The sequence below is a fragment of the Psittacula echo genome, assembly GCF_963264785.1.
Source record: "Psittacula echo genome assembly, chromosome: 3".
In the NCBI taxonomy this organism is placed as follows: domain Eukaryota; kingdom Metazoa; phylum Chordata; class Aves; order Psittaciformes; family Psittacidae; genus Psittacula; species Psittacula echo.
Window position 1 is genome coordinate 38,693,486 of NC_137736.1, and position 16,331 is coordinate 38,709,816.

The window sequence follows — 16,331 nt, forward strand, 5'->3', positions numbered from 1 at the left end:
CCCTGGGCAGCCTGTTCCAGTGTTCTGTCACCCTCACTGAGAAGAAGTTTCTTCTCAAGTTTAAGTGGAACCTCTTGTGTTCCAGTTTGAGCCCACTACCCCTTGTCTTACCATTGGTTGTCACCGAGAAGAGCCTGGCTCCATCCTCGTGACACTCACCCTTTATATATTTATAAACATTAATGAGGTCACCCCTCAGTCTCCTCTTCTCCAAACTATAGAGACCCAGCTCCCTCAGCCTTTCCTCATAAGGGAGATGCTCCACTCCCTTAATCATCTTAGTTGCCCTGCACTGGACTCTCTCCAGCAGGTCCCTGTCCTTCTTGAACTGCGGGGCCCAGAACTGGACACAATATTCCAGATGCGGTCTCACCAGGGCAGAGTTGAGAGGAAGGAGGACCTCTCTTGACCTACTGACCACCCCCCTTCTAATACACCCCAGGATGCCATTGGCCTTCCTGGCCACAAGGGCACATTGCTGGCTCATGGTCATCCTCCTATCAACCAGGACCTCCAGGTCCCTTTCCCCTTCACTGCTCTCTAATAGGTTATTCCCCAACCTGTACTGGAACCTGGGGTTGTTCCTACCCAGATGTAACACTCTACACTTCCCCTTGTTATATTTCATCACATTCTATGATTCTATGACCCAGCTGGATCAGCTTGGTGGACTGTGTTAGTTCAAGTCACTTTTACTGTCAGACAGACACATGATGCCACTATGCAGTATATTGATCAGCACCATAACAGTGCCTGAAATAGTATTATAAACTGTACATTATATGTAGCTTCTTTTGCCTTCTGATATGCATATGACTTGACTGCATGCTGCCTGTCAAATAAACCCAAATGCATAAAGCTATTCAAGGCATGGTGAAACAGCTTATGTGTGGACTGCAAAGCTGCCCTCTGGGATTGCAGGATATGAGGCACAGATCTTGGTGCTCTTTCTCCCTCCCTCCTTAGTGCTTTGTGGATGAGCAGGCACTTGCTATGTTCCACCCCCACCAATACATTTCTATAAATGTGTACGAAATCTCTTGATTACACTGGGGAAGAGAGTAAAAAAAAAATCAACAAAATGGCCATATGCTCAGGTCCTTCTCTTACCACGCAAGAGAAGTTCTGGCCATGGGCACTGTGTTTATTCAGTGTATTCTGGCGGCCAGCCAGATTCAGGACTTCAGAATCGTATGGCACTCAATATTGATAATCACCCATGGAAATTAAATCAAATTTCCTCTAGCTTAGACATGATGTGTTCGTGAAAGTCACATCCAAGCCCTGTCTGTTCATTGGTCTTTGCCCTATTGAGAAGTAGACTGAGAAATATCCACTACTAATTTCTGCACTGGCAGATAGTGAAGCAGTAAAACTGGGTACCCAGAGAGGATTTGGAATTACCATCCTTGGAGATTTTCAAGACATGGCTAAGAAAAGATATATAGCAGAAAGCATGACTATAGGTCTGCTCCTGACCATTGAGTTCCCATGATGATTCTGTTTTATTGCTATGACCTTCAGGAAATGCATCCGCTTCCCTGGTGCCCATGTCCTCTGAAAGAGGGGCAGAAGTGGACAAATAAATTCCACAGAAGGAGCATGAGACAACATACCAAAGTTAAAATGTAACAGGCAGAATTGCAAGGTCAAGCAGCTGGCTTACCTCTTTCTGAGCAGGGACAGCAATTACTTTGGACCATTAAAACAGGCTGATAAATACTAGGTTATCCTGTGGTATCAGCCACAGTGTGCTGAACTTGTAATGCTCATAGACAGTGGCGAGAGCTTATGCCAACATTATGATATAATGCTAAAATACCCTAAAAATAACAAACAACATTATGTGAGGAGCTTAACAAATTGGATGACTTTATTGGAAAACCAGATTTACTGCAATTGTTTTACAAACTTGCTTTTCTATCACTTCTGCTTACCAGAGAAAGTTCCCATCGATTGCCAGCAGTGAAAAATCCAAAATCCATTAAAAAATTATTACCCAGGCTTCAGGACCACTTTAAAACTGTAGCAAATAAATCACAGAACTCAGAAAACATCTGTTTTTCTTCTGATGCAATGTAGAAATGATAAATAAAAATGACTTATTGCATATTAGGATTGCTGTGAATATGAAATTCACATGTACTGTTTTCTAGCACTAATAATTTGTTACATAATGCTGTTAATGTTTACACTGACATGAAAACACAGGGAGATGTAGAATTAGGCTTAACCTGATTCTGGAGACGTAACAAGCATGAGAAGCAGCTCACCGAAACACTGTGATGCAGCTGCTTTTCTTCAGGCACAGAGGACAGGCAGCTGAAGAAGGAACCCGAAGTCAGGTCACAGAGCCAGGTCTACATGGTTAACTGTGAACCTAATATCACATCATACTTTTCCTGCATGTCTCCAGTGTATACAGAGACAAAAAAAAAATAAATAAACCAAAGCAGAGATTCACCTTGCAGCTCCAAGGAGAGAACTTCTCTCCCAGTACTGACCATGACAATTTTCTAAATGCATAAGAATATCTTGTGTACTGTATTTGGGTAGTTAGTTATTGATTACAGTATCTGCAGAGTAGATAGAAATTAGCAGTATTTCACAAACAATAAAAGGGAAAATCCTCCCATCTCCTGAAGATGCAGAGCTTGTTGCCTTGAGAAGCAAAAGGGCACTGAAAATGCAGAAAAAAACCTATGGCTTTTTCTGAAAATCTCACTCCTTCATAAGATTCATCTGGTTTTGTCTCCAGGTTTCTGACTAAATATCACTGGACATCAGACAAAACTAAAGGATAAGCTTACCAAAACTGTCGCAGCCGCTGCTTGCTGATCCTTGTTAGTTTTGTAGCACTGAATAAGTTCTTGACACTAAACAGCATCTTCCATTCGTGTTAGAATTCTCTCAGTCCCACAGATAAAGTTAAGAGAAGCAAGGCATTTGAAGCAGAGAGCGAGCTGTGCTGCTATGCAGACAAGACAAAACCAAGAACCAAAGTCTTTGCTTTTCTTGACCCAGCCAGGGCTGGTGGGGGCTGACACTTGGTCAGACTCTACAGATAAAGATTTCTCACAGGGCCCATTGCACCACACGCAGTCTGTTCTCTTTTCTGTGGGCCCATCCTATCATACCTGTGTCAATACCATTTCAAGGCAATTTCGTGTTTGCTAAATATTTGTGCAGGAGCACATGCTAGTGCAAAAAGAGCAAAAGAAGATTTGTCAGCATGCAGCACAAGGAGGGTGGCTCCCTTGGGGATGGGACCATGACCATGGGGGCTCCCTGGCACTAACATGGCTTGTACAGGGACTGATGGACCTGCACTGAGCCAAAACTGGGGTCCTGGGCTCATGGGCATGGGGCTGGGGAGGGCCATTAAGTCTTATTCCTGTCTGTAGGGCCCTGACAAAGTGGAGAAGGGCTAAATTAAAAATGTGTGTTTTCCTGAGGTGTTTTTTGGACCAAGTTTTCAATTGTGCTGTAGTAACATTAAGCAGCCTTCAGTAAGGTCCAGAAACTTAAATATTGCAACCTGCATACATCTTTGCTTTAAATTGCTTGCTGTATAATCTGATGTTGGTCAAGTGCTAAATACTAAAGTGAGTTCATTTAAGTGGGGTGTCCCTGCCCATGGCAGGGGGGTTGGAACTAGATGATCTCAAGGTCCTTTCCAACCCTAACTGTTCTATGATTCTATGATTCTATGATTCTAAGTTTCTACCTTCAAATAGAATTGTCAGATAAGATTTTTTGCCACCTGCACTGTAGGTAGTTTGAAATATGACCATTTCTTTCTCATAGTAATGAGAAAGTGTAAGGACATCTGTGTAAGGAAAGGCATACTTGTGTAAATCAAGGTGATGGCACATCTGTCAGAGAAGACGATACATTGAAATTGCAATATGAGGATCGTATAATTAAAACATGGAATCTCTCTTCCCCGGAGAAACTGCCATGAAAAAGTCATGCAGGGCGATAACTCTTGGTGGTATTTGTTCAGGACCCCTGACCGCTCATGCCAAACCAACTCTGAGACGCTTGGAAAAGGCAGCACTTGCCAGCCTTTCTCATTCAAACTCCACTGAGTGGTGTCTAATAAAGACTGCCATGAGCTCAGCATCCAGGCACTCGCAGACACTGCTGGTAACTCTGTCCTTTCCCAGTCATTCCTTGTTCAAAGACCTCCTTACCAGGTCAGCCACCATACCAGCAGAGATCTGTCCCACTTTGTGAGGTGGCTCCCATCTCTCAGAGATGTTGATCCTCAAGAAGGATTCAACAGTCACAGAAACCCAAATCCTGCTGCAGACACCTCCCCATCAGTCTTCCTAATCGCTTCGCAACTCGTTTATATTCTCGGCAACCCCAGTGTCTGGTAACTACAATCGCAGTCATCACTTCGTAGAACAATGTTTGTTCAGTTTTATTTTGAACAGCTTTTGCTGGATCTCCTCACTCCAGACTTAGGAAAAACAGGGAAGAAAGCTTCAGAGGGGTACTGGAGTTCAAAGAGACTAAAAATTAGGTTCATGCAGAGATTTGATTACTTTTTAAAATGTGTCAACCCTTCTTTGTGTGTACTTATATGGACATCTCATCTTATGCACCAACAACTGTATTGATTAAACTTTGCATAAGCAAGGCTTAAATCGGTTGTCCAGGCTGCCAGCTGCAGCCTCTGTTGCAGTACATCATTTTGAAAGCAAGATCTTCTTCTGTCAGCGTATCTGAAACGTGCAGGAATAGCAAGAAATTAAATCCATAAATACCTATGGATTTCTTGGGGGGGGGTGATGGGACAGGAGGGACGACGACGATGACAGAGAAACTCCTTTGGGAGTTTGGGACTGCACATTAAATATTCTCATAGAATGGTTTGGGTTGGAAGGGGCCTTAAAGCTCACCCAGTTCCAACCCCCTGCCAGGGACCGGGACACCTTCCACCAGACCAGGTAGTTAAAAGGCTTCAAAGCCCCTAGACCTGTGCCGGTGGGGTCTGCAGAGCTGCCATCACCGAAGTGATGCCATCACCCTGGCTACGTGGATGATTGAATGTCTTCTTGTGCACCCGATCAGAAGACTTTACACTGACATCCTGGTGAGATACCATCAAATAGAGGGAACTTGGCTTTTAGGACAGAAGGATCCCTGTGGTGACAAAATGAAGTTTCCAGTCTACGTTCTGCTCACCCGGCTGAAGCAGGGCAGCCCCTCCACACATCCAGCAGAGGAAGCAGAAGTATCGTGAGCCTGGCTTGGCAGAGCTCCGGTGCGAGAAGGCTGTTCAGGAGTTAGAGACAGAGGAGGGACACAGCAACGATGCCCAGGCAGGTAGGGACGGTGCCCGGGGAGTAAAGCTGGAGATACGACTCCCAAGGGGCCTTCAGGCGAGGTGATTCCTCCCTCCTCAGCAGCCGTGAGCCCCGCCTGGCGTGCTGCGGACGGTTTGTGCTCCCCGTACGTACGGGGAACAGGGACACGCCGCCGCCAGCTCTGTGGAACGTAAGATGTCGGGAGCAGCAGGCTCCCGGTGACAGCCCCACCGCTGGCCGCCAGGCGGCGATCGCCACAGCCCCGGCAGGGCTGCCTCGCCATGGCAGCTCTCTATGGCCGTTGCCCGTGGCAGGGCGCCTGTTTACTTCCGGCAGCCGCCGTGCATGGGGCGCCCGCCGCCTGCTGCCATGGCCGAGCTCGTTGAGGAGGACGAGCTGCCGGTGCCCGGTGAGTGCTGCCGGGGCCTCACACGGACGGAGCTGCGGGCAGGGGTGCGGCGGTCCCCGCCCGCTTACCCCACCGCGGCGGCGCTGGGCGCCATCAGCGGCTCAGAGGCCGCCTCCCTTCCCCGGCGTGCGGCCCCGGCCCCTGGTCGTGGTGCTCGGTCCTTCGCAGCCGCTCCCCGCTCCTTCCGTCCTGCGGGCGCCGGTCCGGTGTGTTCCGTACGCTGGCGTTAGAGACTGGACGGTGCAGCCTTGCTGGCGTCAGCGGCAGTGTGTAGCGGTGCGGTGTGAAGCAAACGGGGCTTTTCCAGTTAATAAATAAGTTTTGGTCCATGGTTGGACAACCAGTAATTTTAAAATGTTTGCTCGGTGCCGAGACTGCAAACCCCTCATTTATCATAGAGCCATAGAATGGTCTGGGTTGGAAAGGACCCTAAGATCATCCAGTTCCTGCCCCACTGCCGCGCGCAGGGACACCTCACACTAGACCAGGTTGCTCAAATCCCCGTTCTGTGGGATTTAATCTTATGAATTGGTAGGATTTAATTTCCCAACTGACTGCTTAGGCTTCAGTTGTGAAATGAATGAGAGATTAAGTATGTTTGTGAATTAAGTTGTCTCTTCTTTGTATACGCTAAACAAATAGTACATAAATATTTTCATGCTAGTTCTGCTGAAAGAAAAAGAAATTGACCAGAGAGCTCTGCTTTGGCATGAGTGCTCTGAAATCTAGTGCATCTAGAGAGGTACTAAACACAATTTTATACGTCTGCGGAACCTGATGCATAAAATAACATCTTACTTGCAAATATGGAAAGCTTTTGCATTTAAGAATAATTTCAAAGTAAGCATCAAATTTACAGTTTCTCTCTCTTAAGAGAGGGCTTTCTCAGAGCTGGGATGCACACTATTGATGTATTGAAAGTAAATACACGAAGATGTTTCAATGTTACTATGTGATTTCATATAAGCAGTCTAGGGTTACTGTGCATATTTGTGTTAACATTACTTCATGTTAACAAAAAGTCTACAAGGAAAAGGTTTGGGTTTTTTGTTTTATATTCCTAAAGACTATTCTATGCTTGAAGCACAAGGTTTGACATTTTAAAGTAGGAGGTCTAATTGGGCTTTGCCTCATTTTCTGCATGGTTTTGGGCAAGTTATTTAACTTATGAATTCATTCATTTTCACCTAGAGTTAATGTTTTCTTTGTTGAGCCACATGATTGACCAAAAGGTGAATGAATATTTAACATTCTATGTTTTGAAACAACATCGCTAACACTGAGAAAACTAGGCAGATTGGAAGGGCAAAGGAGCTGTATGGACTTTATTTTGGGGTGGTTTTGTTTGGGTGTTTTAGATCATGGTCTTATGATCAAAGGCAGTTGCGCCAACCCATGTTTTGAAGGCAGAGAGTTTTGATTTTAGGGGGCCATTTTTAGAGCAAATGTATCTCTTCAGGTGGATGAAGAAGAGTGGTCAGTTCGGAGCCTGTCACCTCTTTACAGTGTGTGTGTGTGTCTGTTTCTCTCTCTCTCTTTCCCCTCCAATTTGGAAAACCTGTGTGAATTCAAGTATAAATGTGAGAACTCTTTGCCTTGACCAGCTTTCAGGATAAGAGTTTTATTTTACTTTCTGGGAGCAGTTATCCTCTTTCCTCTTTCTTCTTTCCTTTTTCTTTCTTTTACACACGTGTAGTTTTTCTTAGGGGGTAGTGATAAAGTGCATGAGTGGATGTTAAATTATTGTGTCTTCAAAATGCGATATACCAGCAACAGTATCCATTCTATTAGGAAATTTATGAAGACTAAGAAGTACCAGAAGGACTAAAAGGTGAGCCTGAAAATGAAGTAGTCTTGATAAAACAGAATAGAATAAAACACTTCAGCATTTTTTTTTGTGTCGTGGTTTAAGTCCAGCCAGTAATTCAGAACCAGGCAGCCGCTCACTCACTCCCCTTGTTCTTCCTCCCTCTGCTCCTGGAGGGGTGGGGAGGAGAATCGAAAGAGTGTAACTCCTACGGGTTGAGATAAGAACAGTCCAGTAACTAAGGTATAACACAAACCACTGCTGCTACCACCAATAATAATAATGATACGGGGAATAACAAGGGAAGAGAATACAACCTCTCACCACCCGCCGACTGATACCCAGCCCTCTCTGAGCAGTGATCTACCCCTCCCAGGTAACTGCTCCCAGTTTATATAGTGGGCATGACGTGCTGTGGTATGGACTAGCTCTTTGGCTAGTTTGGGTCAGGTGTCCTGTCTCTGCTTCCTCCCGGCTTCCCCTCCTCCCTGGCAGAGCATGAGACTCAGAAAGTCCTTGGTCAGAGTACACATTACTGAGCAGCAACTAAAAACATTGGTGTTATCAGTGCTGTTCCCGGGCTGAAAAGTAAAAAACACAGCACTGCGCCAGCTACTAAGAAGGAGAAAAAATTGCTGCTACTGCTGAACCCAGGACATTTTGTAAAAATAAAAAGATAGGAAACTAAAATGAATTAAATTGAATTAATAGGAAATTGCTATTTCAAAATGTACGAGGCAGAATTTGTTTTCATTAAAATTGACATTATCTTCTTGTGTTTTAGAATCAGGTGCTGTTTTCACATTTGGAAAAAGCAAATTTGCAGAAGATATTCCCAGCAAGTTCTGGTTCAAAAATGACAAGCCTGTACTTATATCTTGTGGAGATGAACATACCGCTATTGTTACAGGTCAGTGTTGGAAATGGAGTGTATGATGAAAGGTTATATATTTGTACAGCTTGGAAAGTTATGATTCTTCTTTAAATCCTGAAGTAATATATCAAATGAGATTGTTGAGAGGAGAGAGGACTTCTGTGTGGGAACTGTCGAATGCTTTTGAAGTAAGATTGAGGTCACTGAAGGTTTTCAACAAGACATGCCCAAGACATCTCATGAGGGAATCTGTAGTAACTGGATGTATCTCACAGCATTTAAAGTAAGCATGACTTTGTTCAGTTTGAATGTTTCTTGTGAATCTGACAGTGTTTAGTAAGCAATCATAGATGTAGAGGTTTGTATTGTGGTAGTAAACAGTATCTGTTGAACACAGTCAAGAAATTCACTTGGAATCTGCCTGAAACAATAGATAATGTTGTATTTCTGAACTGAATATTATTAACTGTCAACTGAAAATAACCCTTGAAAGAGCAACTTCAAAAAAAAACACTTCAGAAAATCCTACTAAAATCAGAAATAAACTGCAAAAGCATTCAGAGAAGCTCAGATGCAATACAGTGAGCAGTGTTAATGTTTATTTTTATTTCTTTGAAATGATGAATACTAATTGAAAAATTTGTTCAGTTTATTTTGTGTGGAAGGAAATACACTTTTGTTGATGAAGTGTGGGTTGATTGTACTGACAATCAACTGCTAACAGATAAGATTTCTTATGAATTGTGTATTCATATTTTCAGGACTATTTTATTGAAATCTATTTATTCCTCATCAATGTCCAACTGGTCACTGCTCATTAAATAATTTTTCTTAAGGGTTTCTTGCTAAGTTCCCAAACGAAGTTGAAGATGCTGGATTTTTAGAATGAACTATTTCAGGCATGATAAAAAAAAGAGTACAGATTTCAGGAATGCAAAACATCTTGAGGTGAAATGATATAATTAATTTTTCAAGCCTAACTTCATAGAAGATGAATTATCCATGAATAGTGTATTTTAAACAAAACTACATTTTTATTGGTTTGAATCAGTTCTAGTAAACTGCCTGTTGCATAAAATTAATCATCATGTAACCTGGAGGACTGTGAAATTTTCCTTTTGATTAGTTTTTTATATATCCTTTCATATGCCCACACTGAGTTTGAAATAACACTGCTATAATTCTCAGTTTAGACTAGACAATCTAAACTGCCTCTTGAGTTTCCCTAGAATGTGCCTGTGCCAGCACCGTTACCCTGATCAGCCACGAGCGCCTGATTCCCATGTCATTGTAACTGTGGCCACTTACATGAGGCTTTTTAAGAAGCCAACTTGCCTAGGTTTGCATTCAGCACCATTTCTCTGTCTTCACAGTATCACAGTATCACAGTATGTTAGAGATTGGAAGGGACCTCAAGAGATCATCTAGTCCAATCCCCCTGCCAGAGCAGGAACACCTAGATAAGGTTACACAGGAATGTGTCCAGGCGGGTTTTGAATGTCTCCAGAGAAGGAGACTCCACAACCTCCCTGGGCAGCCTGTTCCAGTGTTCTGTCACCCTCACTGAGAAGAAGTTTCTTCTCAAGTTTAAGTGGAACCTCTTGTGTTCCAGTTTATACCCATTACCCCTTGTCTTATCATAGTTTGCCATTGAGAAGAGCCTGGCTCCATCCTCATGACACTCACCCTTTATATATTTATATACACTAATAAGGTCCCCCCGCAGTCTCCTCTTCTCCAAACTATAGAGACCCAGCTCCCTCAGCCTTTCCTCATAAGGGAGATGCTCCACTCCCTTAATCATCTTTGTCGCCCTGCGCTGGACACTCTCCAGCAGGTCCCTGTCCTTCTTGAACTGAGGGGCCCAGAACTGGACACAATATTCCAGATGCGGTCTCACCAGGGCAGGGTAGAGGGGAAGGAGGACCTCTCTCGACCTACTGACCACCCCCCTTCTAATACACCCCAGGATGCCATTGGCCTTCCTGGCCACAAGGGCACAGTGTTGGCTCATGGTCATCCTGCCATCCACTAGGACCCCCAGGTCCCTCTCCCCTACACTACTCTCTAACAGGTCATTCCCCAACCTGTACTGGAACCTGGGGTTGTTCCTGCCCAGATGCAGGACTCTACACTTTCCCTTGTTATATTTCATCAAGTTTCTCCCTGCCCAACTCTCCAGCCTGTCCAGGTCTCGCTGGATGGCTGCACAGCCTTCTGGCGTGTCAGCCACTCCTCCCAGCTTAGTGTCATCAGCAAACTTGCTGACAGTACACTCAATTCCCTCATCTAAATCATTGATGAATATATTAAATAATACTGGTCCCAATACTGACCCTTGAGGCACTCCACTAGATACAGGCCTCCAACTGGACTCCGCCCCATAGACTACAACTCTCTGGCTTCTGTCCTTCAGCCAGTTCGCAGTCCATCTCACTACCTGATCATCCAGGCCACACTTCCTCAATTTAGCTATGAGGATGCTGTGGGAGACTGTGTCAAATGCTTTGCTGAAGTCAAGGTAGACCACATCCACCGCTCTGCCATCATCCATCCACAATGTTATTTCCTCATAAAAGGCTAGGAGGTTGGTCAAGCATGACTTCCCCTTGGTAAAGCCATGTTGACTGCCCCTCATAACCCTCTTATCGTTGACATGCCTTAAGATGGCATCAAGGATAAGGTGTTCCATCACTTTCCCAGGGATGGAGGTGAGGCTGACCGGTCTATAGTTACCCGGGTCCTCCTTCTTGCCCTTTTTGAAGACTGGAGTGACATTTGCTTTCCTCCAGTCCTCAGGCACCTCTCCCGTTTCCCAAGACTTGGTAAAGATGATGGAGAGTGGTCTAGCAATGACTTCCGCCAGTTCCCTCAGCACCCGCGGGTGCATCCCATCTGGACCCATGGATTTATGGATGTCCAGATTGCTCAACTGGTCCCTAACCCATTCCTCATGGACTAAGGCAAACCGCTCCAGTGACCTGACTTCATCTGAGGTCTCAGGAGTACAGTGCTCTTCAGGACTGCCTCCGGCAGAGTAGACTGACACAAAGAAGGCATTCAATAACTCTGCCATCTCTGTATCTTCTGTCACCAGGGCACCCATCCCATTCACCAGTGGGCCAACCTTGCCTCTGGTGTTAGTTTTATCAGCTATGTATTTGAAAAAGCTCTTTCTGTTGTCCTTGACCCCTCTGGCCAGATTTAATTCTAAGGAGGCCTTAGCCATCCTAGCTGCCTTCCTACATCCTCTAGCAGCAGCCTTATATTCCTCCCGAGTGGCCAGCCCCTCCTTCCATGACCTATAAACTCTGCTCTTCCACTTGAGCATACCCAGCAGTTCCTTATTCAGCCACGCAGGTCTCCTGGCCCTCTTCCTTGACTTCCTACGTGTCGGGATGCTCAGCTCTTGAGCTTGGAATAAGCAATTCTTGAATGCCAACCAACTATCTTGGGCCCCTTTACCTTCAAGCAGCCTTGCCCATGGGACTTCCCCTAGCAATTGCTTGAAAAGGCCAAAGTTTGCCCTGCTGAAGTCCAGGGTTGCAATTCTACTTGCTATTGTACTGGTCCTACCACACAAGATCCTGAATTCCACCATCTCGTGGTCGCTGCAACCAAGGCAGCCCTCAACCCTTACTGCTTCGACCAGACCCTCCTTGTTAGTGAGGATGAGATCCAGCAGCGCTCCTCTCCTGGTTGGCTGATCCACCATTTGCATGAGGAAGTTATCATCCATACACTGGAGGAACCTCCTGGACTGTGGCTGGGTTGCTGAGTAGTCCTTCCAGCAAACATCAGGGAAGTTAAAATCCCCCACGACGACCACGGCCTGTGACTGTGAGGCCGCTCTCAGCTGCTTGTAGAAGGCCTCATCAACTTCCTCACCCTGATCTGGTGGCCTGTAACAGACACCCACAACAGTATCGCCCCTGCCAGCCTGCCCCTTAATTCTCACCCACAGACTCTCAACTCGCTCATCCCCTGTTCCTGGACAGAGCTCAGTACATTGTAGCTGCTCTCGCACATAAAGAGCAACCCCACCACCCCGCCTGGCTGGCCTGTCTTTCCTGAAAACGACATAGCCCTCCATGACTATATTCCAGTCATGTGAGCTGTCCCACCACGTCTCTGTAATTGCCACCAGATCATAATCTCCTGACTTAACACAGGTCTCCAACTCCTCCTGCTTATTTCCCATGCTGCACGCATTGGTGTACAGGCATTTCAAGGAGGGAGCTGAGCTCACCAATTTCACCCTAGCATTATAGGAGGCCTCCCGGTCTTCATCAATCCTAGAGTGCTGCCCCACTGGGGCAAGCCCAGTTACAACCCCATCCCCCTTCGAATCTAGTTTAAAGCTCTCCAAATGAGCCCTGCTAATTCATGCCCCAGCATCCTTTTGCCTCTGTGAGTTAAACCTTTCCCACGTGCCATCATCCAGACTGGAGCCTTATAAAACCAGCTGTTATCAAAGAACCCAAAGCCCTGCCTAAAGCACCAGTCTCATAGCCAATTGTTTACGGACTGAATTTTCCCATACAATCCCACATCATCACCGGAAGATGGAAGAAGCGAGGAGAAGATCACTTGAGCCCCAGACTCTTTCACCATCCGCCCCAAGGCCCTGTAGTCTTTCTTCATCCCCCTCAGACTGCGGGAAGCAGCTTCCCCCCCACCTGTCTGGAAGACCAGCAGCGGGTAGTAGTCTGTCGGGTGCACCAGGTTGGGGAGCGCCCTGGTGATATCCCTGATCCGGGCTCCAGGCAGACTACACACTTCCCTATGATGAGGGTCAACTCTGCATATCGGGCCCTCTGTTCCTCTCAGAAGGGAATCGCCTACGACAATGACTTTTCTTTCTTTCTTGTCAGAGGCAGTCTTGAGGTGCGAAGTCGACCGCCTTTTCCTATGTGACCTTGTAGTTTGGCCTTGCACCACATCCTCACTTACCTCTCCATCAAGATCCAGGGCCTCAAACCTATTACTGAGGGGCACCTGGGGAAGCAGGGCAGGAAGGGAGGAAGGTTGCCCACGGTTCCGAACTGGAACTCTCTTCCAGCCCTCATTGTCTTTTTGGTCCCTTACCTCTGCGCAACAGCTACAGAGCAGGGGCTGTCTCGGGTCATCCCCCTCTGTCTGAGAGGACAGGGGGTCCATCGCCTTGTGGGGGGTATCTCCCTGGAACCGTTCCTGCTGACATGCCAGGGAGTTACTCCACCAGTCGATCTCCCTGTCACACTCCCTGATGGTCCTCAGCGTCTCGACCTCCTCCTTAAGTTCTGCCACCAATCTAAGCAGATCTACCTGCTCACACCTCACGCAGGTGGAATGCTGGCCTCCCTCCCTCAGCAGCAGCAGGCTCTGGCACTCCCTGCAGCCAGAGACCTGAACAGCCACGGTTTGGGGCAGGGTCTCTGTCTGGGTTGCTACAGTCTCCTTACTGCAAGCCCTCCTTCTGGAGGCGACCATATTGGTCAGCAGTCTGGGACACCAGCAACAGAGTCCACAACACGACCTGCTTGTTCCTCCCTGCGCCTGGTGGCCAGCGACCGGTCGCTGCCCTCCCAAAGGCTCTTTCAAGGCAAGGGGCAGGGGTGCGGTCGCCGTTACCGCGGGAACGCCCCCTGCCACGTCAGCCGCTCTCTCGCAAGGGCTGCTGGGGCTTCGGGGATCGGGAGATGTCGGGAATCGCGATGTCTCTGCGCTGTCCCCTCTGATTTTCCTAATCTCTTCTGACCCTCGTGGTCTCTGAAGCGTGCCGGCTCCGGCTCTAGCTGTGCTAGCTCCGATCAGCTGACTTCTTTTGTCCTTGTTATTTTCATATATGCAGCATGTTTCAAAAATGTCTCTAGCTGGCCTTTTCTGAGGTAGTGTGCACATATGTCACCAGGGAAACTTCTAGATAATCAGATCTTTATTTTCTCAAAGCTTTTGAGGAGAAGGAACTGTAGAAGCACGAGTACAAAATTTCTTTGGTACCAGAAGATTTTTTTGGACATTCCAAAGTAGAGGCAAAGTTGAGGGTAAAGTACTGATCAACGACGAGTGAAGGTGGAGAAACTGGAGTCATACGAAAAAGTGAAGAAGGAAAATAGAAAATCTTTATCCCTCATTTGTTCTTCACACCTGTGCATGCCCGTGTGCACCTCACATTTCTGCTGTTAGATGGAGTTGGATGATACAGTGTAATTATAGTCCTTGGTGAATGACATTGGACTGCAGTAATGCCTGGAATAAAAGCTTCAGAAGCGCATGCCAATAATTAGTTTACTGAGAAGGGTACAAACCTTGTGGGAAGCCAGGAGCTTCTTGAAATCCAGCTGAAGCTGACATGGAAGAGATAAAAGACAAGCATTACTGAGGAAGGAAAATTATCTGAAGAAGGTGTGTGTTAAAGCATGCTTCATTATATTTTCAGTCTTTATTTGCAGATCAGAAAATTCCCCCTTCCTTTTCTTTTTTTCCAGAGATAGTGGGATCTACATATGTAGAGAACCATGGAAATACAAGGTAGATTCAAATCTAGTAGAAAAATACCAGATTTACACTAACATGTCTCAATGATCATAAGTAAAACAGTCACTCAAACGGATACAAAATGTTATTCGAGCTGGTTTTGGCCAGGGGAAACAGATACATCTAGCACTGAATCTTGACTGAATTCAAATAAAGGTAATGTACAGGAACTAATATTTAGCATTTAAGCAAAATATTCATAGATTTTCAAATACTTCTTTCATTTTACCCAGCACCAATATTCCCATATGACTTTTAGAAATTAAAGTGTAGAGTAATTATAAAACACTCTGGCTTTCTAGGTCAGGACTTAAGAGTTCAAAATTCTATTTACATACTGTGGCTGTATGTTGGAATAGAAAGGACCACTGAGTTACTTTCTGACTTGGAGTTGGCTTGCTGAATTAGTTGGAAAACCATTTCCTTCTCCAGTTTTAGTGTTTAGGATTGAAATTTGTGTTTGTTTATTTATCTGCTGTCTACCATTAGCACAATCTTCATTAAAATGTTCAAGCAGGAATTTTTTTAAGCAGTTGTCCTCTTTAGTTTTTTAACACAGTCACAAGCAGTATATCTTCCAACATCACTTGGAATTTGTTTAATAATGTTTCTTCCCCCATTTTTATGGTTTTTGGCCCAAGGATCCTGACAGCCCACTTCCTGCATCTTGTGTAACTCAGAGCTTTGTAAAGAAATTTGTTCATTTTGTTGAGAGCTGATGTGAAATAAGTGATGTTGCACATATTTTTAAGAATCTTCTCCCAGTGCCTTTCTGTTAATTTTCTTTTCTTGATTAGAATATCCTAGGCAGCTTACCCACATTTGATCAAAGAGACTAATCCTATTCAAAAGAGGGAAAATGGCAACGACAGAAGACATTTTCTGGACTCAGAGCTCTGGAGAGAATTGAAGCCCCAGTGTAAGAGGGTAGAAGGAAAGAAACAAGTATCAAGTATTAAAGTAGGAATGAAAAGAGGTGCATATGTAACCACAACAAGATAGTATGCATGTAATTTTACATTTTGTAAGGCATTAAATATTCAACAATTTACACCAAAGAGACATTGGAATCTTTCCAGGTCTTTGGACAGCAGATTCCTTTTATTCTTTCTGCTTACCAACAGGCCATCAGAGCATCTTTTGCATCAACTTTGAGGGGCGAATGAGAAAGATTAGTACACATTTGTGTTCATCTTTGATATGTGTGGGAGCAAGCAAAATGCTGCACTTTTTTTGTTTGTGTGACTCTAAACGTCCTAAGTGTGACTTTTTATTGCCCAATAAAGCTTTTATTTTGAGAATATCACAACTTGCCTAACAAATCTGATGTCAGTCTTGTTTTCATGAGATGTATTTGAATTGTATATGAATTTTAAATGAAATGTTAACATAGTTTATTGAGAA

The 16,331-nt window shown here is 45.2% G+C and overlaps 1 protein-coding gene across 1 annotated transcript in view; it reads left to right on the forward strand.

Moving 5' to 3' along the window:
- Positions 1-5,612: 5,612 nt before the first annotated feature.
- RPGR (retinitis pigmentosa GTPase regulator) overlaps positions 5,613-16,331 on the forward strand; it is a gene marked incomplete at both ends in the record, with an annotated part of 44,244 nt that continues 33,525 nt past the window's right edge. Inside the window, 2 exons of the mRNA XM_080613515.1 lie at positions 5,613-5,727; positions 8,319-8,444. Of these exons, the coding sequence (XP_080469641.1) occupies positions 5,613-5,727; positions 8,319-8,444 (241 nt within the window). The remainder of the gene's footprint in view (positions 5,728-8,318; positions 8,445-16,331) is intronic.